The sequence below is a fragment of the Crassostrea angulata genome, chromosome 7, assembly GCF_025612915.1.
Source record: "Crassostrea angulata isolate pt1a10 chromosome 7, ASM2561291v2, whole genome shotgun sequence".
NCBI classification, from domain to species: domain Eukaryota; kingdom Metazoa; phylum Mollusca; class Bivalvia; order Ostreida; family Ostreidae; genus Magallana; species Magallana angulata.
The window spans coordinates 33690792-33716736 of NC_069117.1; the positions used below are offsets into that span (position 1 = coordinate 33690792).

At 33.0% G+C, this 25945-nt stretch overlaps 1 protein-coding gene across 5 annotated transcripts; it reads right to left on the reverse strand.

Moving 5' to 3' along the window:
* Window positions 1-5210: 5210 nt before the first annotated feature.
* On the reverse strand, window positions 5211-23808 carry LOC128155256 (uncharacterized). 5 transcript variants are annotated; one of them, XM_052816873.1, is made up of 6 exons: window positions 23651-23808; window positions 23282-23300; window positions 13908-14120; window positions 11169-11351; window positions 9223-9379; window positions 5211-8811 (listed from the first exon to the last, which is right to left on the reverse strand). In XM_052816873.1, the coding sequence occupies exons 1-6, from the start codon at window positions 23685-23687 to the stop codon at window positions 8701-8703; spliced, it is 720 nt and encodes a 239-aa protein (XP_052672833.1). In that variant the 5' UTR covers window positions 23688-23808; the 3' UTR covers window positions 5211-8700. The 5 variants fall into 5 exon arrangements, with proteins under 5 accessions (XP_052672833.1, XP_052672836.1, XP_052672834.1 ...); XM_052816876.1 differs by lacking the exon at window positions 23282-23300 and adding an exon at window positions 19799-19856 and having other exon boundaries at window positions 23651-23668; XM_052816874.1 differs by lacking the exon at window positions 23282-23300 and having other exon boundaries at window positions 23646-23792.
* Window positions 23809-25945: the final 2137 nt, after the last annotated feature.

A 25945-nucleotide genomic window follows, 5' to 3' on the forward strand; every position in this document is an offset into this window, starting at 1 on the left:
GTCTGTAAATCTCTCTCTCTCTCTCTCTCTCTCTCTCTCTCTCTCTCTCTCTCTCTCTCTCTCTCTCTCCATTGCTACTTTTGAAGCAATGTTGCCGGCCGTTGCAAATCGAACAAACTTGAATCTCCTGTATACGAATATGAACATGTAAGTAAACTCATGTAATTGCTGATATTGCTGGCTATCTGATTCTGGATAACAAGGTTTATAAATAAAACCCCATTTTCATTACTTGCTAATTATCCCCCTTGAAAGGGAGCTTGGAACTTTATTAAAAAAAAAACACACCATGAATGTTTTATTACATAATGACAAGGATGCTATGTGCCAGGTTTTATTGAAATTGGAGAAGTTAGAAATAAAAGTTCACGACGCCGCATCACGATGCCGCCAGACCCCGAATAAATTCACAGTAGATTTCTCGCATTAGATTCGGGTGAGCTAATGATACACCAAACTAAACATAATCCAAAGATCGGCGACAAGGCCAACAACTATTTTATTTCTGTACTTTTTTTCTTTGGCGGATTCTTGCGACGATCCGTGCTTAAAAGGGTGGAGAAGCCATCACATTGAAGCTAAGTTTGATTTACTTCAGCGGGCTCGCCTCTCTCCCGTCATGTCATGGAATGTACGTCTGCCTCACGGGTGGCGAAATATCGGATAGTCCAGTATAAGCTCATTTAGAGGCGCTAAATATCATTAGATGTATGTCTCAGATTCAGAACGGCACGAACGGAACAGCAAACATTATACCTGATCAGCTACAAGGTGTCAGTTCACGGGAGATACTTCAATCTCGAGTTGTCGATTAGATGCAAAAAATTAATTAATTTGCGGTTGTTTTTCTTCTACTTGGCTGTTATTGTTTCGGGAATTAGCGTCCGCAATCCGGACGTGTAGGTACGAACTAACTCAATACGATTTACAAGTGAAACTAATTGATATCAATTGCAATCAGGGTATCTTATATTTATCGGTGCGAAATAAGTCAGATGAAGAAGGTGTATTGATCAATCAATTAGAAACATTTACAACTCATCCGGTTCCTTGTAAAGAGAGAGAGAGAGAGAGAGAGAGAGAGAGAGAGAGAGAGAGAGAGAGTTAAACCACATAGCAAAAATACACGTAAGTTCTATCACATAGAGCTCTACTTGTTCAGTAATTCAATCAAGTTTGATAAAGCACCTTATATGGCTTCAATATCTTGCTTAGACTACTCGTTATTTAATATTTATTGAAGAAACTAGACTTTTGTCCAGATCCACCTGAAATATTCTCTCTCTCTCTCTCTCTCTCTCTCTCTCTCTCTCTATTTCTCTCTCACACTCTCTCTCTCCCTCTCTCTCTCTCTCTCATATTTCTAAATTCCAGTCTTATCAAAGTTATGCAAATTGTAGGTGATAATTTACACAACATTTAAGCCATTAATACTACCCCCACGAATGACTTCATTTTGAATTATTTTTATATATGCAGGTATGTGAAAGTACATACGCACGTCTTAATGGATGAGCAATCGAAGCAAGCAGATAAATTTCTTATAAGTAAACGATGTGTCTCCGCAGGAGATGCATTGAAAGGTTTTGATATAAGCGCGCCAGATCTATCAAAATTGTCATATCTAGAATGATATTTTTCTTTTGATACCTAACTCCCACGCCAGTGTGGGCAGACTATTTTGGGAGAGACATAATCCATTTTCGGTGTTCCAAATCGAGCACGCCCAAGTTTTTCAGAATCACGTATATAAACATTATGACTGTAAGAAATAGCTAACAAGACTACAAGAAATATTATGAGAGATTGAAGAAAAAAAACCTCAAATGGTTCCACCTTCTCACACAAAAGGGCGTGTGTCAATTTCTTATTTTTTTTATATTGTTTTTCTTTTGAGATTTCAGTTGATTGATTAATGCATTCCTGAAGATAGAGAGAAGGGTGATAGACAGATAAACAGACGTACATATTCTTGTTTGAAATAAGCATGTAATGCACATGAATTACATGTACATGTATGGAAACGATATACAAAAATATTTTTATTGTATTAATCATTATTCTAAAAAATACCTTCTTACAAAATATACATATTAATAAGCAAGATCCAAGAGAAAAACGTGACCTCCTATATTAAAAGTTTCCCACACCTGAATTAAAATAACATTTTATCAGATACTGATATCAGAATTCCCCAAATTGTGATCTTGAGAGGTGATTTCATTGCAATTTGAAAATAAACAACATTTCAAAACATATCGTGATTTTATTGCATAATTCACACACATGAACAAGCATAAATTGACTATCATTTACACATACGTGTATTTATTTCAGCAATTAAATGTGGTATGTAAAAAAACTCATTATATTTAATTGTAATACTCGCTGGATATTAAACTATACACTGCATGCCGTATGTTTTACAATTAGAAACTGGGAAAAATATCTAATATCAGATATAATGAACATTGTGAAACTAGCATGTCAAGGCTGTACCAGTTCGTCTAAAGTTTCGGTTTTGTACGTATGACGTTTAAAATACAAATCTGACATATTTTGTAGTGCACAGCATTCGTGTATTATTGAAATGATACTATATAAATAGTGCCTGTTTGGGAGGGTAACAGTTGAAATTGACACCCCGAGAAAACCATTGTCAACCGACGCGAAGCGGAGGTTGACAATGGTTTTCTCGGGGTGTCAATTTCAACTGTTATCCTCCCAAACAGGCACTATTTATTTTGTTATACTGAATGTCTTTTTTAAAATTTTTAAGAAAATTTTACTGCTTTTATATAGGAATAACGTGAATTCTACAGCGAACCGTACGCGCATAATTTTCGCGCATGTAATATTTTTTAATGTTACCCGTTGCCAAGTGCGTTGCTAACGCTGAGGGTAATAGTAAATATTATTAACTGCGTCTTAACCAATCGGAGGCGAGTTCAACAGAGCAAGCGCTCGCGAGCGCTCGCCAAAATTTCCTATACCCGCAACACAAATTTTGGCGAGCGATCGCGAGCGCTCGCTCTGTTGAACACGCCACAGATTTCAGTATTTAACATGAAAGTATAACAATACGATTTGTTACATGCGCGAAAACCATGCGCGTACGGTTCGCCTTAGAATTCACGTTATTCCTATCTAAAAGCGGTGATGTTTTCTTTAAAATTAAGACATTCAGTATAACAAAATAAATAGTGCCTGTTTGGGAGGATAACAGTTGAAACTGACACCCCTCGAAAACCATTGTCAACCTCCGCTTCGCGTCGGTTGACAATGGTTTTCTCGGGGTGTCATTTTCAACAGTTACCCTCCCAAACAGGCAATATTTATATACTGTTACCCTTCGCGTCGGTTGACAATGGTTTTCTCGGGGTGTCAATTTCAACTGTTATCCTCCCAAACAGGCACTATTTATATAATATGTATATTCAGACGAAATATTATCGATTTCTATATCGTGTTATAAAATTTTTTTGATGTGTGAAATTGTTGGAATCGTTCATTGCAAAAGCTCGACCTAGGTATACCTGTCCATAAACTATGTCTTATGAACTCACACTTACATTCGACCCCCCCCCCCCCCTTCCGTCGTTAAAGTCGTCGTTAAAGATAACTTTTACCTTTCTCCTTTTTATCAACAGGAGGGGTGGTTTTACAACCCTAAATGTTTTTCATATCATTAAAATTGTATGTCTTGTATACATGACCATAGAAGAAATTTCTATCAATAGGAGGGGTCGACTTAACTCCGCGGTCTAAAGTGAAGGGAGTTTTACTAAAGCACCTGTGGTACAAGTAGTTTGCGTGCATGTATGCATGTTTGCGCGTTTACGTGTTTACGTGTGCGTGAACATGTGTAATTTTAAGAGTAAGACATCGGACACTGTGGATGGCATTACCTAGAAAATCATCGCCAAAATTGGTGTTATTTTTAAGGCCATTGAGTATAGATTAAATTTCTTCGACCAAATGAAACGGCAATTTAAGCGTCTAAGTCCCCCCCCCCCCCCCCTTTTCAACTTTGATACATAGCAGATTAACTCGACTTGTGGATTTATATATTTATCTCTCGTTTCAAATTCGTTGTGGTGGGTTTTACAAGCTTTCTAGATCAAATCCAATATCCTCGACCGAAGAAGAAAACGACCTATAGTTGACAGTTAAATTTTACAACCAAAATTGATAAATGAAAAGGACCGCTTTGGGTACACCTATTTTATAATCGCAGATCTAATTATAAAAATACCAATTTCTAAGGACGACTTTACAGACGATTATACAGTAAACAAAAATTGATATGTACAGGTCAAGGTCAGGTCAAGTTTACTGCATTTGATATGTACATAATATGGCATTTTAGCACCTGTTTGCCAATTATTCTAGTGTAGCAGAGAAGTTAATATCACACTTTCTTATTTAAACAAAACAAGACATCGAAAAAAAAAATACAAATATGGATGAGCTTATTTTCCGTTTAGCGGCAAATACCTCGGGTTTTGACGTGACAAAAAAAACTGTTTCACAGCAGATAAACTGAAATTTGACAGGTATCAAGCTACGACCATCATGAAAATGATACGAGTTGAAAGATAAAATTAGTCCGAAATACCTGACGTTTTCCTGTTTTTTTTTTAACGATTTTACATATTTTGGACAAAAATAAAATGAGTTAACAGGTTTGGAGAAGTTATGTCCCTTTCATATCTGCCTTTTGGACTTCATCAGTTGTTGATCTCGCGTTTCTAATCTTGCTTATGTGAATAAAGGTTTGGTTGCACTGGTGATGTGCATGTACATGTAAATTTGCGCCAGCCCCTGCTTTTTACATGGTCCACCCTAGCTGCAATAATGTAGCCCTCTCCCGATTTTTTGTTTAAATCGGAGAGGGCTACATTATTGCAGCTAGGCCCACCCTTCAAACTCTTCTCTATGGCAGATCTGCTATATATAAAGACCATGCCTGTCCGCATTTCGAAGCACATGTACTCTCATCTGGTGTGAAGTTATGTTATACTATAGTATATAATTATTCAAAAAAGGTTAACCCATATAAAATTATTAAGGTCAAACCAGTGGCTTTTATCAGTGTCTCGCTGCACTGAATTCTAAAAATTAATAATCATATTTTTTTTTTACATTTAGATGTATATATTTTGTCACAATTTTTCAATTTTTAGACTGAACAAACAAATCAGAGCAAATTATTATTAAATAAATATGGTCATTTATTGAACAATCTCATTTACAGACTTGTCTGTATCATCACAACAAGAGTCAGACATCCTTTACAAAAAATAAAATCAGAGAAAGAAGAGAAAACAATAATTGGAAATATAAGTGAAATATGAATGTATCGGCGGTTGACACTGGTAAATAACGGGTGAATGTGATCAGAGGGAATCTTTAATGAACTCGGCTCCTATAAAAATATCTACGGTAGAAGAATAATATGATATACTCGTTAATACAGCAAAGCCCCAAAAAATAATTACAAGTCTAGCGACGAATCAAATTCTGTATCATGAAAAACAACACTCAGTAGATTCTGTTTTTATAACTGTCCACATATATTAATATAGTTTATGTCTGGCATGTCTCTTCAAGATCTAAACTCACAGTAAAAAAACAAAATCCCTGTCTAGTCAAAATAAACGAAAATAGAATTTGACAAATAAGGCCTAGCTAGCAATGCTTATAAAATACTGTTCTTGGTACTAAATAATCAGAAATAAAATACCCAATGTTCATTATTCTGCGATCAAAATGATGCCCAAGAGCACTTAAAATGAATTGAAAATTCCAACAGTGTAAGCTATACTACATGATTTCAATGACAAGTAAATTTGATGGAATCTATATTTGGCATATTCGTGTACAAGCATTTTTAAAAAATGCTTAAAACTTTTCTTTCAAAATGCATGTAGTGTCTTGTACTATTTATATAGTTTAAAAAATAAGATCTACTTTTATTAAAATCATCCTCTCTCCCCCCCCCCCCCCCCCCATGGATACAGAGTAAGAAAGATATTCTGAATAACAATTGTTCTTTTGATGCAGGATTGTTAACAGTATGCCAAATATGTTCTTGAAATATTTTTAATTCTAATCTATATGTTTATTACACTGAAAAGTAATCAAAAATTTTGTAGGCACTTTTAAATACATGTACATGTACAAAAATAGTGAACCATTCAATGTTAAAATCGACTTTCATATCAAATAATCTTGAAATTTGATGGGTTTCACTTTTAAAATCTGTACAAGTACTGCTTACCTATACTTATTTTTGATGCAAGCCCATGTGTTATCTTGATTCGATCAGTATTTTACAACCATATCACTGGTATAATATTCTACAGACAAAAATTGCATTGATAAAATTCACCTTTTACAAAGTTCATGTAACATTGTTTACATAGAAGACTTTCAAAAAAAACTCTACATTACATATTACACGTATATTACATATGTACTTTTATAGGTAAATTAAAAATAAAAGTCTTCTATTTACAGTACTGTCTTTAGCTGATGAGTAAAAGGGAAAAAATAAAATACCTGTATTTAAGATAATCAATATTTTGTAGGTTAGAAGAAAATTGATATATACTGTTGCATTTCTCAAGTTTCGTCGTATACAAATATTAATGAGAAATTGAAAACTGATAGCTAGCGATTCCATTTCATACCAAGAACATTGACAGCACAATTAATTCGGCATTGTAACATGCAACCATCATAATAAGTATTGAAAAACAGCTCTGCCGAGAAAGGAAATCTCAAATAACCAGGGACAGACATCACAATGATCACATCATCATGGAAATAATAGAATGCGATAATAAATAGTAAGGGTGAAACAAGGAAAATGGCCTTTTTTGGTATTAAAAAAAAATAACATTCAATAAATTTGTATTTCTCAGTGGAGACACATACATCATTGAAAAAAAAAACCCCACTATCTTTAGATAGATAGACAGAAAGACGTGGCAATTTTTGGACATTCTTTATCATCAAGACACGTACAGCCTTTATGACAGGGTTGCACTTTAAGGGTTTAGTTATGACTAAATTTAAAAATGTTCATTTTACCTACACATGTGCTCATTAATAAATGTGTCAAATGAATATCAGTAAAATATCTTTAAAATTTCTGAGATAGAAATAGCTTTATGCCAAATAGATGGATAATCCTATTAGAACTGGATATTTATTTTATCTGTCCAACCAGATATGAAAGAAAATATAAATAAATGTAAAAAATATTTCAATTTAGTACAAAACAATCAAAATGTCCTGCTTGTGCTTACGTGGATTTATCTACATTTATTTAAGTGCACAGAGAGAGAGAGAGAGAGAGAGAGAGAGAGAGAGAGAGAGACCCACCAATAATATGTTTTAAAACATAAAAAACATCTACAACTTGACTGAGTTTACATTGATTAAACCTCCTTGTAATATACTGTAAATTCCTTATTTTACGCAAGTACTTAATTCTGCGACTCCACTGTTTAGTATCAAATCGCGAGCACCAATATTTTGTTATAATTTCTTATACGGTAGTTCAAAACTGTCTGAAATATAAAAGCAAGATTTGGATATTATTTCCTAGCTTTTAATTAGAAATCTACCTTTAATAAAATAACATGGAAAACCCCCAAGCAGACACCCCTCCCCCCAACTACACTGTACCTGCAACAAACAGTCCAGATCGTTTTCAATGAGTACATTTACATGAGACAATCAGTCAAATATTGGTCGACACAAATAATACAGTGTACTAATAATTCATTTGTTATTATCAATCTTTTAACAGCTACTGAAAACAAGAGAAAAATCACTCTCGCTCATCATAAATAAATTAATTAAATCACAGGCTACTAAAAAAAAATAAATATCATACGATTGTAATAATTAATCAAATATCAGCATTCTGAGAAAACGAAAACATGTAGCATTATACAGTTGGTGATGATGACTCTGATCAACAAAGATGTTTTGAGATAATTAATCAAATAAAAACCCATTCATTTGTATTTGACAGACTTGAAATGTCTGTTGTAAATTAATCAAAGGCCTGCTAAGCTCTGAAGTGCAAAATAATTCTTGGTCCACTGACAAATGAGTTGGACTACATGTAATTGAAACAAAAAAACCTTATTCACCATTTCTGCAGCTACAAATGTCCAAGTCTGTGGGAAATCTTTATACCAAGGAAATATCCCTTGCAATTACAATCCTCAAATTGAAGTCATTTACTGCTGAATCAGATTGGTTTGATTTGGGAATAATTTCCATGATTTTCTGTTCTAAAGTAAACATCTCCTAGGACATTGTAGTTTGTCTTTGATCAAAGGATACCTTTGAAGTCATCTTTAATACTGGTAAACATTGAACAATGTAATAAAAAATTGTCTTTAAAAAAAATAACCCCCCCCCCAAAAAAAAATATAAGTAACAGATCCTTAAAAGAAGAAATAACAATTTTAAAAAGTAAAAAATATAACTCTTGAACTTGATAGCTGATACACCAATAACAGCCTTGATGAATGATTCTGCTTCCTCTACACTCTTCAAGGTAGCTTTGAAATCCTTCTTCTGTATATAGCACATGATAAAGATTTTTTAAGTGCACTTGCACTGATATGATGATAACAGACACTGATGTCATCAGTGCTACTGGAAGTGATGTCATCAGTGATAGACTGTATTAGCCCTCCCCCATTTCATTCTCATCCAGTTGCTTGGGGCCGTGCATCTGACGGTGAATTCTCTGGAGTAAGGCCCTTGATTACGCCCTCTTCCCTGAAAGTAAAATGAGATTAACACATAGATAGAACTGTTACAATGATTTAAAATATATCATCTACACTTGAATTAGATTAGGCATGTATATCAATGATATTCTGTCATATGTGAATATCACAAAAATACAGTCAAATTTTTTCATGTGACATACTAAATCAACATGATCACTAGCATAAAAACAGACCCTTGAATTAATGATGCAAAAACTATGTTGAACACAATTTACTGATCACCACTTTTCCAAGATCTTATTCTTTATCATAATAGTTATCAGACATAAAGTATGTCGATAAGTTGTTCGGTAGCTGATTAATTACATATTATACATGTGAATGCTTACATATACAAATTCACAAACACCTTGATTTACACAGACTGCCATTCTGGTTTTTCCCTACAACCACTCACCTTCACATCAAAGGACGGGTGCTTGTTACTGCCAAGCATCCAGTGGATGCTCTTGACAGATTTGGCGGGAGATTCGCAGCGGGAGATGGGGGAGGGGGTGGGCTCTGGGCGGTTCCCCTCCAGCTCCAGGTGCTTGTTACGCACGGCTGAGATCATGCTGCAACAAAACACAATTTTATTTTTAAAAGCAATTAGAGTTCACAGGACTAGAAATTACATCACTTCATTAATTATATACTGAATATGTACATGTTTTATTAGTTGATTGAAGGATTTATAACATATTTACATTGAATAAGAGTTTCATGTAGCTTTATAAGTTAACTGTCTAGTCAAAAATAAATATCATCAAAATTGAATTTGAAAGTCTCTTGAATCTCTGATTGGAACAATTTCAAAATTAATGCAGAGTATGCATACATATTCAAGATGGCAAATCTCAAGATATCTTGAAAATGTTTGCCTTTGAATCGCTGGTATATACTTGGCCTGATACTTCTTTCAAAATATATCTCATACATATACGTACAAATGTATATTGTTTTAATAAAAAAAAAATAATAATAAATGATAACTTAAAAAAAACACTAGTGCATGATGTTTCACATAACAGATATTTTTCAATACAATTTTGTGCTACAACAATTATATGAAAGAGGATATCTTCATAAAATTCCATTAGTATTTGTAAATATCAACATAAAAAAAATCTTTTTCTCCACACCTTACAATTTATTTTTGAAACATCTGTGAAGCAAAATATCATTTTTCATGAAAGATTAGACATTTCACTCTAATCAGATTGTCCTTAAAGACCCTCTCCTCCTATACATATCACACAAGAACTACACACTGGTAGTCTTGTCCACTCCACATGCAGTAATGAATTTTTACCTAGGGTGGGAACACAACTATTAATTATATCCATATAACGGGATTAACATCAAACAATATGCACAGAGCTAGCTACTGCTTTGTTTAATATGGATAGAACATAAATCTCTCTCTCTCTCTCTCTCTCTCTCACACACATCCTGATCTGATAAACACTTGCACACATTACAGGCATGCAAAGGTGCTCTAGAATGTATTTACTGGTACAGGTAATTTGTACAATTAATATAGGTAGAATGGAAGATAATTAAATCTACCTCACATGTAAAATACCTAAAAATACAATATACTCTGCAGGTTTATATGTTGTAAAAATCAATACATGTATTACCACAAAGGTATGAATTACATGTAAAATATGTGTTTAGATATTATAAAATACATGTACATGAGGTACAGGTTACATGGAGTTCAAGGTTAACATTACAGGGAAAAGGCAGGGAATTCGTAGCTATATGGGTAGGTGCATGAGTTCATGGACTATTGAAACTAGAATTACACATAGCAGCAGATAATATGTATGGCTATAGGATAGAGGCATAGATCTAGCCATTTCAAGGATTCAAAGCATATTAAAGTCTGTTTCAGACTTGATTTACATGGATCAGAAGAAATGTCTTTTGAAAAAAAGGAGATAAGATAATCATGTTGATAGAAATCAAGATATTTTGGATCTATATAAAATAGAAGCTGCAAGAATAGCTTATATCAATACCTCAGCAAGTTTCTGTAATGAATACATGTACAAGTGTATACCAAGAGGGATAACTCTAAGCTCCTTATCATACGTACAAGCCATGTTTTAGAATTACTGGCACAGCAAAAAATGTAATCATTTTACTTTTTATAAAAACCATATCATTCATAATTATGTGAAAATAAAAAAAAAAAATATCATTCATAATTATGTGTAAATACTAGTAAAATGAAACAATATTTTATTAGTTTAAAAGTAAAACAGCCTGACTTGGATTTACATATCTCGCATGCAAATGTTATAAAAATATATGTTCAATCAAATATTCCAATAAAATTTTGGAAAAATATCTAACCTTTTATATACTTGAACATCATCAATGTCTTTGTGGGGTGGTGTCCAGTGGACGGGCCGCATGGTTGGGGTGATGGCAGCATTCTTGAACTTGGGCACCACCAGGTTCATCTGTCGCTCTGCCTGGGCGTACGTCTGGGGAGGATTCAGCATCCGGACAGTGGGCCCCAGCTCCCCTGGGATTCTACAATACACAGCCAAAAATACAGGATGCTGTCTGCTGCTTCTTCATTTCACAATGATCTTATAACCAATCAATAAAAGTTGATGAAATAATAAGCTCACATTGTGACATTCAAGCAAAGGTGAATTACTCAGGCTTAAAATGTTTAACTTGTTTATTATAAGCTACCTGACTCAGTTTATACAATTAATGCCTACATATTTATCATTAATACTCTTTGACAAATGAAATTTTGGAAAATTCTGATACATGTTTGAAAGAACCTGTCAGATAAGACCATATCTACTGGTAGTAGTATGAACTTTGGATGAACATGAACAAGGCCACACATAATAGTGCACTATAGTACTCTTTTCCCTCATCTGAACATTATGCATTTAATGAAACAAAATAAACAACAACAACAACACAAATATGGTGCATACCAAGCTGGGCATCAATGTATTCGCTTCATGTACCTGTACAATATATCATGTGACCCTATTACCGTAGTTCTATACCAGACCTCTCTACAACTCTAAAAATCTCCACAATACAATCCACAAAATGAATGAATGTCTATATCTATCATTATTTGATATTTAAATTAATGATCACCATGGCCTGCTGACCTCTTATAACCCTGAACATCATTTTATTTAATGATGCAGAGTAAAATAGTTCTGTTACCGAAGTACCGTACAACCTAAAGAAAATGACTGCATACAGCATACAGACAGACAGACTGATAACACGTACTGATTTAAATTCACATTATCTAAACATTTCACTCTGTGAAACAAGTTCACTAGCTGGTCCATATACAGTTTATTATTTTTTTTATATTAAAAACTAGCAAAATTAAAAATATGCATATAACAATCCCAGTTGAATGATAAATATTAAATGATAAATATTTATTAATGACTTCAGAAAAATCATGGCAGGCAATGTAAAACTGATAAAATTGAGGGAATTTCTGCTTAACAAGTTCAATTGTATTCTTAATGAATTAGAGCAAAATAACCTGAGTACACACATTTTTACTTTTTTAATACTGTCAAGTGAAATAAAGTTTGTAGCAATAGCCTAAGATTTAAAGGCCACTTTTCTATTGAAATAGGGGTAGTGTTATATCATGCAAGAAAAACCATGGCCAATAATTCAGTTTCTATTACCGGTAATCATATACTCCTCAAGTACAAACGTTTTAAAGATTGTTAGCTCTAACTAGGACTGGTAAACTTGACTTGCTTACTGAATATAGTGTATGTCAGATCAATAGTCTTCAAAGAATTTAACCCTTTTTTCTGCCAATTTATGGGTCAAAATTGACTTGCCTTGTTGAAAAAACATAATATAGAATGACTGTTACTTAAAAATCAGCAGGTTTTGATAAATTTTATATATCAATCTTTCTTGGACTTGAGACATGTGAAAATATGTCTCATTTGAGCTTCTAATAGGTTTTTACCCTACTCACTTACCAGTATTTTTGGAAAAAAAGCTTTCTTGTTTTTTAATCAGCTCCTCTCAAAATGACAATAGCCCTAAATTTCTCACTTAATTGTAGGCTTTAGGTGTTGTTGGATAAAATATATTCAAACTGCTTTTAAAATGTAATCATTCAATAAAAATATTAATAAAAATGATAAATTTTCATGAATCCTAGAGCTCTGATGCAGTTGTTAAATACACTCAATGAAATTAAAATATCATTAATCTAAATCATTCTATAATAGTTGCTTTGTAAAAGACAAAACAAAAACAAAAAGAAATCAGCAATTGACCTTATTAATTACAAATTACCGGTACTTATTTTCAGCCTCATATACAGTAAATACAGTTTTATTTCAGTTTATAACTTTATGGCTGTTTAGGATATAGCACCGAACAAATCCTTCCAGTACTTATTGATTCTTTCTATTCAATTTCTTCCAAATAGACATATTACCAATGACTGAATATATACTGAATAATCACAAAGATACATGGCACAAGTTTCTTACAGCTTCACTTTGTGTACTACTTTGAGGACGTATTTATAATAAATATTTAATCAATGATGATTTTTCACTGTTTATGCTACATGAGCAGGGTCCACCTCAGAAGAATTTTAGATGTTTGACTTTAAGGGGGCAAAATGAAGATGAAAAAAAATCTACAGTTTAATTCAAAAGTTGTTTTTTTTTTTTTTAACAAACGCTTTAAAACTTAAAGCAATACTATTTATTAATCACTTGACTGATTGATAGGAGAGTGTCTGGAAATGAGGATTTTCTTTAACACACGATATGAAACCAATTAAAAATTAATGTCCTACTCCCAAGACAAGTACAGTCAAACTTTGTTATCTCGAACTAGATGGGACTGTTTAAAAACTTTGAGATATCCGAGTATTCGAGATATTGAGGGCAAATTAGTTTTTAAAAAAGTTAATGGGACTAGAGACTAACTTCGACATATCCATTGTATTTGCGATAACGGTGTTGGAGATATCGAAGTTCAACTGTATTTATAAAACAAAACGCTTTTTGGTAAGAGAACTTAACTCACAACACAAAAATAGCCACTTACTTGATCTGGTTTTGGTAACCATGGCGAGTCCACACATTCTCTGGATCATGCTCAAATCTACAGAAAGAGTCTCTGGGGGTGTCTATGCGTGGTAAGCGGTAGGGGATTGCGGCATTGGTCAGGTCCTCGGCGTCAATGGAATGGAAGGTCCACTCCCGCTGTAACTGAGGGCGTCGAGAACTCTCAGGGAGACTGCGGGCAGTCTTAGACCACCTACAGAAATACGTGTACAGTACAATCAGAAATCCACAGAACAAAAAACAGTACACTCAATAAAATACAGTAGACTTAATAAAATACAGTAACCTCTGAACATCCAGAGAACAAGAAAGTTCTTCGGACCCAAAAATTCTTGAGAACGAAAAATTACAGTTGTAACAGCCTAACAGGATGGGAGAAATAATGACAGACTAGACTCGGATTCAAACCCAGGCCCCTTAAATCTCTAGACAAGTGTTTTACCAACTATGCAATCTGGCGACAGCTTGAGCTGGTCTGACTATCACGCAATACTCAATAAAAAAGTTCTGTGAACAAGTCAAATTTTCTTAGAACATCAACCACTTACAATTGGAATGTTCAAAGTATATAGCCAATTGTTCAAATTATTTTTAATTGTTTGTACCGTATGCCTTCCTTGTGATATGTGTAATAATTTTTATTACTTTGAAGTCATTGGAACAAACACCTCTGGACCTAGAGTGTTTACAAAAGTGCAGAACCTACATGTTTGCATGAATATGCTGTTCATTTCATGTACTTGACCAATCTGTTAATTTCCATTGAGTACACTGTATGTTGAACCTGATTCACAAGACAACTACCAACCATGAAAAGGACAAATTGACTTGCTTTAACATGGTCGCTACACAATTGTTAGTCTATCATTTGAAAAACCAAGTTTCTCATTCACTGTGCAATTGGTTCACCTGTTACTAGGCTATTACTAAAACGATGAAGTCTGTTGGATGAATAATGCTTGTGTGAAGTGTTTTCAGTACAGTGATTCTTTAGAAAACCATTGTACGTGTACTTTGTTTTGTGAGCTTCAATGTACAATTCATAATTTTCAGATCCTCCAACAGTGGCAGAACAACTTGCATTGACATGCCACCAATAATTGCATCAGTTTTAATGTCACAATTTTTATCCACAGATGCTACTCAGCATTTATAATTTTGGATTAAAATGTCGCAAAGTCATTGGATAAAATGTATCACATGTATCATCTGGTACTGTGGTTTCATTAATATTCAAGGGTATCAATTTTCGTGGATATAAAGTGAAAATCACAGTTTCAAGGATACATAAATTTGTGGTCAATGACCCTATCAGTACGAAATGTGAATAGAAATTGCACTTCTATGAACACTTAATTTTGTGGATAAACCTTATAACAAAATCCACGAAAATTGGTATTAAACAAATATTGATGAAACCACAGTATATAGTATGCAAATAGCAAATACAGGTAATAAATGACAACATTGTTACTGTAACAATTTTTTCATTATACTTTTTATTCAATTTATTAATAGATTAAAAAAGTTTGGGTCCTCAAAAAAACAAAATACTCATTAGATTTTTTACTGACTGTCTATGGAAACATATTAGGTTGTAAAAGTAAATGGAAAGCTTGGCTTAAATCGCTTCACCTTCTATCGACTTTAACAACATCTGTAGACAGTAAATAATAAAGCAAATAAGTGATAATATCTAGTAAGTTGTGATAGGGGTAAAATGATTTTACCAAATATAAATTTGTTAATTTGAGAGTTAAATGGAGCTTAAGGTATAAGACTCATTTTAGGTAGTTTTAGATCTACCGGCAGATATAAATAACTTTTCAAAAAGAGGCTTTTATACACCCAAGGGTCAATATTTGACATTACCTCTACATTGATCAATGGTCAAATAATTGATAGAGTTTTAATAAGACCCAGGATTTATGTACATTGTTTATGATCAGCTGTAAAACCCTTAAGACTAAAATATATCGTTGCATGTAACTTTAAAAGTACATTTACTTAATATATCTCCAACTTCTAAGGTAGGCAAATAAAAAGGTGGGATTTAAATTGATTTAGAGAAAAGTACATGTAAATAGCAGTAAATTGCTACATGTAGACAACATGTTACAGTGCATATGTATTTTCATTTACTTCAGAACTGTATTGTATAAAAATATCAGAATAATTGTTAATGTTTGTTAATTGGTCTCAGCTAACCTTAACTGTAAGCATAGTCACAAAAACTTGACAACTTCTGTAATAACATGATGAATACCCAGTATTTAAGCTTTTCTTCTAGATGACTACCATTTGTTTTTATTGAGGCATGAAATAAAATACATGTACCTTCTCTAGAAATCTAAAATATGGTTAGTAAATATGGGGATTTTTTTGAAAATAAATTCATTCATACAATTATTTCAATTGGTATCATTATATTTTATAACTCTACAACAACTCGTTGTTAGCGAATTCATTATTTTTCACATCTACAGGATTCATTATAACCAAGTTTGTTACAATCGTAAAAGTTTGCAATGATTTGTTAAGAGTTTTGACAGGGTCTTTACAAAACTTTGCTTTTTCTGAGATTCACTGGGCGAACTTATTGAATTTGACTGTAAATACATAACCCAGAACATCATGGTATGTAAATCATTTCTGCGATGATTGCTTCCTTCATGATGTATGAACCAGCAAACAGAGCAGTCTCTAAGTGTTCAAACCTGTATATATATCTCTTTCTGAATCTCTTAAATTGTTTGTATGAAAGTATTAAACTAAATGAAAGGACTAATTCCTTTATGTAAGAAAGTTACTAAAACTATTTTTGACCCATGGAGGTACCGGTAAGCACTTTAGTGACATCAGAGTACTGCAAGATAAACACCACTTTTGTGTACGTATTACATGTATATAGATACACTTTCATTCCTTTTGAACTTCCTCATAAAATAATTATAATTATTTTAAATTCACAATACCATTTATGAGTTTAATGAGAAAATCTGGCATGAATCAATTTCTATGAACCATGTTTAATCTATTTTGCTAACTTTTGTAGTCTCACAGCTTGAACAAATGGAACAACGACATTTGGAACAGATTTTATAACTGTCAGAATTATAGTACCGGTACATGTACATTATTAAACTTTAACACTTGTAGTTTCAATAAGTATTTTCATTTGACAGTTACCTGAGCCTATGGTTGCCACCGAATGGGTCTGCCTCAACTGTGGGAACAGCTGATACCGACATGTTTCACAAATCCGTTAACAATCAAATTCACTTTCATAACACTTCAGAATACCAAAAAACCATCGCATATTCACACGTATAGATTCCGAAAAAAAAATTATAATAATGTTCAATTTACGTAGCAACGAGATGCCCAATATGAAATCTTCTTTACACACACTGGCGATTTATTAACTGCGATGATTTTACACCTATTTAAGTTTCCAGAATGAAATTGAAAGGAAACAATTTCAAACCTGCAAACAAAGGCTTTGCCCTGAAAATCAGCTTATGGCTGCCATGCATGAGGCCAATGTCTATTGTACAGGACTTTACTTTTTAATAATCAGATATTAAAGGTCTGATTTGGAAGGTAATATTAAGTCAGCTCTGTCTCTACGACAGTTGATCAAGTCACAAAGATATTAATGTAAACAGCCTATACTGGCACCATAACTTTTACGTTGAGACTGTTTAAATATATGCGGATATCCCTGCACAGTTTCAAAGCATTATATTTTTGTTTGAATATTGATCTCGGAGAGATTTTTTCAGAAGATAACAGTGTCAGTTTCTACAAGAATGTCCAATATAATAAGAAAAGAGCTTAGATTGAAATGGAACACTGGTAGGTCTTTGACCCAAATCTGGTTTTGTCTTATACGCCTTAAAATCCTGTCATTTTGGATTACCATTGTCTTTAATTGATTTAAATCCTTTTGTATTAACCTTCAGTATTATCTTTTCCTATTTGGGAGGGCATTATCTTTATCTAATCAAGAATGAAACTTAACCCCCCCCCCTCCCCTCCAAAAACAATAAAAAATGTGGAAAATTTAGGCTTTCTAGCTGTGTGGGATTTTTCTCTCGTTATTCTCCATGTATTGATTTTCTTGGTTTTATTTTTTAATTCAGCAGTAAACATTTTTAAAAGATTATCATCATAAACAGAACCAATCAAGATAGATATGCTGTATGTGTTGTGTACTATCATTACAATCATTGTACTTAACAAGTTTCAGTCGTGACCTTACATGTCATAATCTCTATCCTATCTCAAAACATGACAGACGGAATCTGATTCTATGATTTGATTGTCCAATACACAATCTTAGAGAGAGAGAGAGAGAGAGAGAGAGAGAGAGAGAGAGAGAGAGAGAGAGAGAAAGAGAGGAGCTTTAGGTATAAAGACAAAATTTAAAGAGGATCAAGAAGGGGTCATTTATTTCATTGTCAATCTTAAATCCCTGTACAGTGACACTTGGTCATTAAGACCATTATGACATAACAAAAATAATCAAAGCAGTGAAACTTGGGAGTTGATTTTTTTGTCAGATTATTTTTTGACCATTATTTCTACATTGATTGCTTATATTTCATGCAATCCAATGTCAGATGTTACAGCTTATCTGAAGGGGATTTATTTAGTCTCTGCTATACGCTCATGAGATTTCAACTGCTATTTTAGAAATATCATTAAATACTAGCAAAAACTGGGTAAAATCTATCACACCTCTAATGGTGAATAATAAGTAAGAATGCAAATATGTTTTTGGGCCATTCAAAGGAAAAAGGATTGAGTGGCGAGCGATTGAATAATACTTTTTGATGGTACATAAATAAATTTGTGCTGACGGTTATTTTTTTTTTTTTTTTACTTTTTCCTGATTTATAAATTAAAAACTATTGAAAATACGAAAAATAGAGCAGATATACAGAACAGAAAACAGCGCACAGTTTCCTGGATGCGGAAAATTAATTATATTATTTGAACAGTTTTATTAAAATACGAGCATGCAGGGTCCGACGAACAAGAAATTATATTGGTGTGGCCTTGGAAACATCTTTGTTTTTAACACCATCTGAATTAATACCTATAATTTTGCTTTCAATAAATAACAATCTGCATGCACTTTTCCTTTTTTCAAAGAACTATTTTATGTTGTGGATTCATTAGTCCTAGTATGAGTGCACAGGTCCACTTTGCTTTCTCTGAGTGAGTGATTGCATAGAGGAGACTCACTCCAAAAATTCATAAATGAAATGTCAGATGAATCAACAACACAGCTTCAAAATTCCATTTGGAAGTAAAGAGGTAAGGAAGCTAGGTCCCAAGGGTAGTATTTTGACCTGATAGTCAGATCGAACGCTTGGTTTCTGAACTTTTTTTTTTCTTTTTATCTTTCAAAATTTTGTTTTGGTTGGAGGTTTTACCTGCAGAATTGCAATTTAGCTTATAATCCAATACAAATGATTGGAAATATTTAATGTAAAAAACCTATTTATAATCCGTTCTATAAATATGTTTGTTTCTCTATGAACACTGAATGTATGATCTTAGAATACAGCTAAGAATTTTTATCATAATGATTGATATATATATTGAATATTTTAGGTCAATAACTTTCTATTTCAGGCATAGTTCCTTTCCATTTTCCAAAGTCATCATCAGCATCGATCTAGTTTTTTCTTCCATTATAGTTTAACAAGATAATCAATCCTGGCATTTTGCTTCATCATCGCCAAGGAGAAATTCTCCGTCTTTAGACATGTTAGAAACAGCTAGAGCCTAATCGAAACACTGCAATTTAAAGCATCAATTATGTAACATAATATACCATGTAACTTTACATAAATTTACCTGGCTTTTTTTGGCAACATGACTAGGTCCAATCCATGATTCCAAATCTCTTAATTCTCTTGAAATTAAACAGTTGATACAAATGAGAGGTTATCACATCTGGCAATATATCTCCGATTTCATCCACTATACGTCTCAGATCCGTTGATGGATGTCTTATTCACTTAATCCGTAAGTGTATATACATCGAGCCGATGAAAACCCATACTGATGAGCGTAATCTTGAAATGCTAGTCTTAAGTTCAAAACTATCAAGTAAATTGTTTAAACAACAGGTCCCCCGAACCAAGTCACCAAGCACAAATTAGGAATCCGCGCTCAGCTGAAAGCGATCACTTAACCATTGATCTGTATTCAAAACAAACACAATCTTCGATACCTTTCACATTTTTTTCCCCTTTCCCTCATACTCTACCACCATTAAATGATCCTAAAATGGGAATATTGATGCAGCTTTTATGTTTTGAAAAACAAAATCCTAAGCAGGTTGGGTGCAGTATGAAGCTAATTGTTATTAAGAGACTAAATTGCGTAGAGTAGTGTATATTGAGTGCTGTTTCTAAGTTAAATGTCCCCTGCACAATTCATTATCATGAATGGAAGAAGATTTAGTTACCAAAAATGAATATAATTAATATTGCTACAGAACTTCATTTAAATTCATGGTTTATACACAGGTGGTATTCCAATACGAACACATTTGTCATTTTAATGCGGAGCGACTGAGCTAGCTTATAAATTCTTACAGTTCAATATTTAAACTTCACATCCTATGGAGAGAGAATATGGACAAAGCAAGGTTATTCTACAACTCAAATGCCCAATGTCAACAAAATGGAAATGGTGAAGACTTAGATATAAACATATTTCTAATTCCTTTAATCATTTAAAGCACTTTTCTATCTGTTCTCATTTTAGAAACAAGATATGAGCAGTCGACTACTTAGTGAAAATACTCATAGATCACAACATTTACAGTAAGAACTAAGCAATCCAAGATCTCTAATATATAACATACTGTGAATTCTGACAATTAACCCAAAAATTGCTTCATAAATTTCATTTACAAAAATACACAACTCTTCAGTTTTAACAGCCAATTTTCATCTTATCTGTTCATTTGCTAATGCCTTTAAAAATGAAACTCATAAAATCAAGGTCCTGCTTATAAACAGAATATAATGTATAAGTCAGATCTTTCACTTTTCAACCACCCTATTAACAGATTATTTTACTCAGACTGTTCAAACTTGCTCTTGAAATAAATGAGAGCAGCCAGACCATGCAAAATGAATATATGTACAATCAAATATTTTTAGACAAATATGTATAAATAAATTTCAGGTTCACGTTATTATATTTTCCAATGATTAAACAGTAAAATACTCATGCAGACTCATCAATCTATTTCAATTTCATTTAGGTTTACTTCCACCAAAAAAAAAAAGTGAAGAAACCACTCATTTGAATGCACGTTTTTGTTTATATTAAAATTGTGTGCATTTTTGCCAAAGAACAAAATTTCCGAACACATTCTCTATGTTTTAAAACTAAGATTATGATAAAATTTCAACTTCATAATGATACCTTAATGCCCCATGCCAAGTTTTAAAAGAAAATAAATGAGATTTTTTTCAGTTAAAGAGTAATTTAAATTTCATTTCAAACCTGAGTTCACAAACAGGCTGAAACAGCTTTGCACATTAAATTTTTATCCAGGAAAAACTCGTTAAAGGAACTAAACATGACAAAAATAGTTACATGTATTACATGTATATATAAATCCTTTCCTCGGTCAAGGAATAATCAATAAATCCAGATCACAATATGGAAAAAATATTCATTTAATTGCCTATGTCCATCAGTTATTGGGGATCAGTTTAAAACTTTTTTTTTTAAATTTGAGAAAATCATACTTATATATAATTCCACACCCAAAGTTTATAAATTTTATTTTCACCATGCTATGGTTACCCCCCCCCCCCCCCCCCCCCCCCCCCCCCACTTCTGGTGACCAATGAAAAAGAAGTGTCAATAAGAGTCAGTAAATCCCTTTGAGTCTTAAAATCCTTTAAAAAAAAAAACCATAATTATAAATAAAGTATATATTGACAACTTCTTTATAAATCTTAATCTAGTAGAATGTTCGCATGGAATTATCAAATTCATTATAGATTATCTAATGCACAGTAAAAAGCCAAGAAATAATAATAAAATGATGTCATGCATATTGATTCTTAGTTAATTAATTTGCTTTTGTGAAAAAGGGAACACCATTTTTTTTTCAATTTTTAAGTTTATAATAAGGAAAGAGAAAGAAAAGAAAATCTTGCAATGAAAATTAAAATATTTGGCAGTTGCATTACATATTGCCCAATGATTGTTTTTTAAATTACCTTAGAAACAAAACCCCCAAAAATACATTTTTCTTTCTTGGTCTGCTTGCTGAGCTCAAGATTATAGTTAATTACTCTATTCTGTCATAGAGCAGATTACTTTAACTGCACAGAATTACCCTGACTCTTCAGCGTGCACTGTCGAGAGGGTCCTTAAAAGTATTGATCATTCAGTTTAATTCCTCAATTTTACTTTTTGAACATGGACATGGTGAGTCATTAAGTTTGAACAATTTTTTTATTTCATTTTGTCTTTCCACTTTGACAAAGATCAATTAATGCAGCAAAATACTGAACAAATAAAAGTATATTCGACAATAGCAAATCCCAAAGTACTACTCCATTTACTGTGCATATAATGTAAAGCCACATGGCAAAATGGGAAGGCCATAATTTCAACAGTCAATTTAAGTCTTTCATTCAACATGGCTGCATGCCAATCTTTCTTCCAATGTCTACTCAAGTCTATATGCATATTTATGTATATCTGAATGTCTTGTTCTAGTCTTTCTATTGTAAGTGTTCTATTGTTCAAAATACCACATACACACTGAATGCTCAGAACTGGACAAAGCTTATGATTAATGCAGGAATTGCTGGGAACATATGGGGAATGTATTGCAGAACTAAACTGAGAAAGTACTGGTGTGAACAATACACTTTGCCAAATAATTTTTGATTCATTTAAGGATAAAATATATAGGCCTATAGATAATAATATCATTAAAGATCTATGAATTTGAAAAATAGTTCTGATGAAAATTGATTTTATATGAACGATTTACATTTACAATTATTATTTTTTTTTTTTTTTTTTTATCAAAAAGTGGGTTTTTTTTAATGGACACAATAAAAACACATTAAAGCAAAACATGACTAAGATGCATCATCTGAACGCAACAACCAGACATAATGACATAATTATTATAACAAACAAATCAGCCATGCATGCTGTCTAATACAGCTGACATGCTGTATGCCACACATGTCGGTCATAGAAAAATTTGTAAGCCATGCACATGCAGCCAGACATTTTTTTTTTACATTTAAATTTGGGCTTTATGGTTACATGTTTATCTTGACTTACCACATACAGACAACAAATTCTGCAACGAAATAATATTCTTTCTTCTGCATTTCAATAAATGAAATAGATTTATGAATACTTATTTAATTATTTCTATGGTCAGGAAAAGGCTGCAGCAGTGCAGCTGAATAATCAAATAAAAAGTATCTGCGTTGTATGTGTAACAAATCTGTTACTTTGTATATCTTATTGAATTGCTGCATTATTTGTGTTGTTGGGTATATATATGAAGTAATATCGTGTACCTTTAAATGTGTACCATGCAGAGGAAATTCGAAAATCATCAATAGGATCTTAACAAAACTATTTAATCCTTCAGTGGTCTCGTTATTCGACATGATACATTAAGAACAAGTGTCCTTACCTTACTTGTTTCGATGACATCGTATTCTACCCTATGTTTCATCTCTGTTTCACTGATTCAATGTTTATGATACTTTTTCCATTGGTCATTCTTTAAGTGGGGTAAAAATCCGAGGTATTACGAGATTCTGTTTACGCAATAAGACCGTAACAACGATTTGGCGGGCAAATTCACTTGACGGAAGAAAAGCAATTTTTTCACGTGTACATAGTATTAATCTGTAAGCTGAAAAACTATCTCTCGATATGAATCAAATTTCGTTTACACTATCATATCAGTATGTGGGGCTTGATTGACAATAATTAAGGTTAATATATTTAAACTGTTAACATAGTTGCACCAGAGACGTAAATTATATAACATTCATTATATTTATGTCTCTGGTTGCACATGTACATGTAATATATATAAATATTTTTTTTTAAAATGTGCTTATAACGTTAACGTTACATGATTTAAAATTGCCGATATACGGACCTTCCTAAGTCATTTAACCACGTCAATTCTTTCTTATGAAGCGACATAGGCCTACATGTATTTTCTGTGCTTGATTTTATTTTCAGGATAATTTATGTGGACCAATTGTTTGGGAGGGAAACAGGCTGGAAAATATAAGACATTGGGGCATATTTTATTACATTTTAAAGCAAATTATATACACAATATCATAAATTTGACATATCGTCGGCCAACGTGCAAGATATGTGCGACTTTCAAGCGTCTGCCGGGTCTATGAGCTAGAGAGCTTCGCGTATGCAGACTTCGGGATCTTACAATGGCACTGACATTGAATCTGGACCATTCTTCGGGAAAAACTTAGGTTGGCAAACAGAATAATGAAATATCATTCAGGCACGTAGCATCGTTTTTGAAAGTGGGGGGGCCAGACCCATCCAAAAAATCTTGACAAGCAAAAAAAAAAAAAAAAAAAAAAAAAAAAAAAAAAAAAAAAGGGGAAATTTAAAGTTTCCAAAAATCTTCAAATTCCTAATCCGTGGGGGGGGGGGGGGGGGGGGGGGGGGGGGGGGGGGTAGACTCAACTATACTTCCAAAAAATAAAATTCCCTACCCAATTTTTTTTCCCCTCAAAATCATGAAATTCCTAATCCGGGGGGGGGGGGGGGGGGGCGGTAACTTCATTTTGACTCCTTATTTCCTTCTTTTTGTATCAATTTTTTACTAACTTCCAAAAAAGTGGGGGGGCCAACTCCATTATAATTCATTTTTTTATATGTAAATTTTAAAAAATTTGTTGCTGCTAGAAAAAGTGGGGGGAGGGGGGGGGGGGCCAGGCCCCCCCTGGCCCCCCCTGATGCTACGTGCCTGTCATTCAGCGAGCGTATGGATGAAATTTCGGATTTTTACTTCCGAATGCAAAATCTTACCAAATTTATTGGTGAGAACCTTAAATTAATCTGTCAATTACATGTACATTGCATTACATTACAATGGACATAAAGATACAAATGTAAACCAGTATAGATAACTTGATGGGGTGTTTGTTATCAGGAGCTCCGCTGCATGTGTATGGCACGCAAAACTCACAAAACATGAGCTAAACATACATTGTAGTTTCACAATCGATAAACTATGTTTTTTTTGTTGTTGTAAAATACAGAGCAGTCACCATCAGAATGAAGAAATGAAAGAAACTAGTGAAAGGTTTGATTTTGATTAGATGAATACGAATCTTTGAAGAATAAATTTAAATATCTGGATTGGACACAGTTTTAAGGTTTTGTTTCGGATACATTGAGATTATAAATATGAATGAAAATATCTAACAAATGAAAGCAACGTTTTAAAAATACCAAATTTCATAATATTTGACCAAATAATATATTTCAAAATTTCTTTGAAAGGGTAAAAGAAACGCTTTACAAGATTGAAGTTATTAATTTTTTTCTATCGAAAAACTGCATTACATCAATGATGTGTCCCAATCTTATTTATTTGCATTTTACTGGTGAGTAAGTTGACTCAGGGTTGGGCATACAACATTCCATTTATGTTGATAAATAAATAATTTCGTTTGCTAAACGGGGGGATGTTAAAAGCCGGGTATGAGAATTTCCGAATTACAACATTCGCTAAAATTTGTTGAATCTTCCGTTGTAAACGTTATTAAAGCCATAAGCATAAACAAAAATTTTTTATTGAAAGTTGTTGGATTCTGCATAGTCATCGATTTTTTTAGCCACGAATTTAACAACCTCTGGTAACAATGCACGTTCTACGAAGATCATCAAGACCATCCTAAGATAGTAAAACGTCTTCAGAACGTTAACAAGCTTCATTAA

Coding starts and splice junctions, on each gene's coding strand:
- LOC128155256 (XM_052816872.1), bottom strand. CDS start 17,178: ATGTCGGTATCAGCTGTTCCCACAGTTGAGGCAGACCCATTCGGTGGC. Junction 14,121..17,116: donor GGTGGCAACCATAGGCTCAG/GTAACTGTCAAA, acceptor GTATTTCTGTAG/GTGGTCTAAGACTGCCCGCA. Junction 8,812..9,222: donor ACCCGTCCTTTGATGTGAAG/GTGAGTGGTTGT, acceptor TTTTACTTTCAG/GGAAGAGGGCGTAATCAAGG.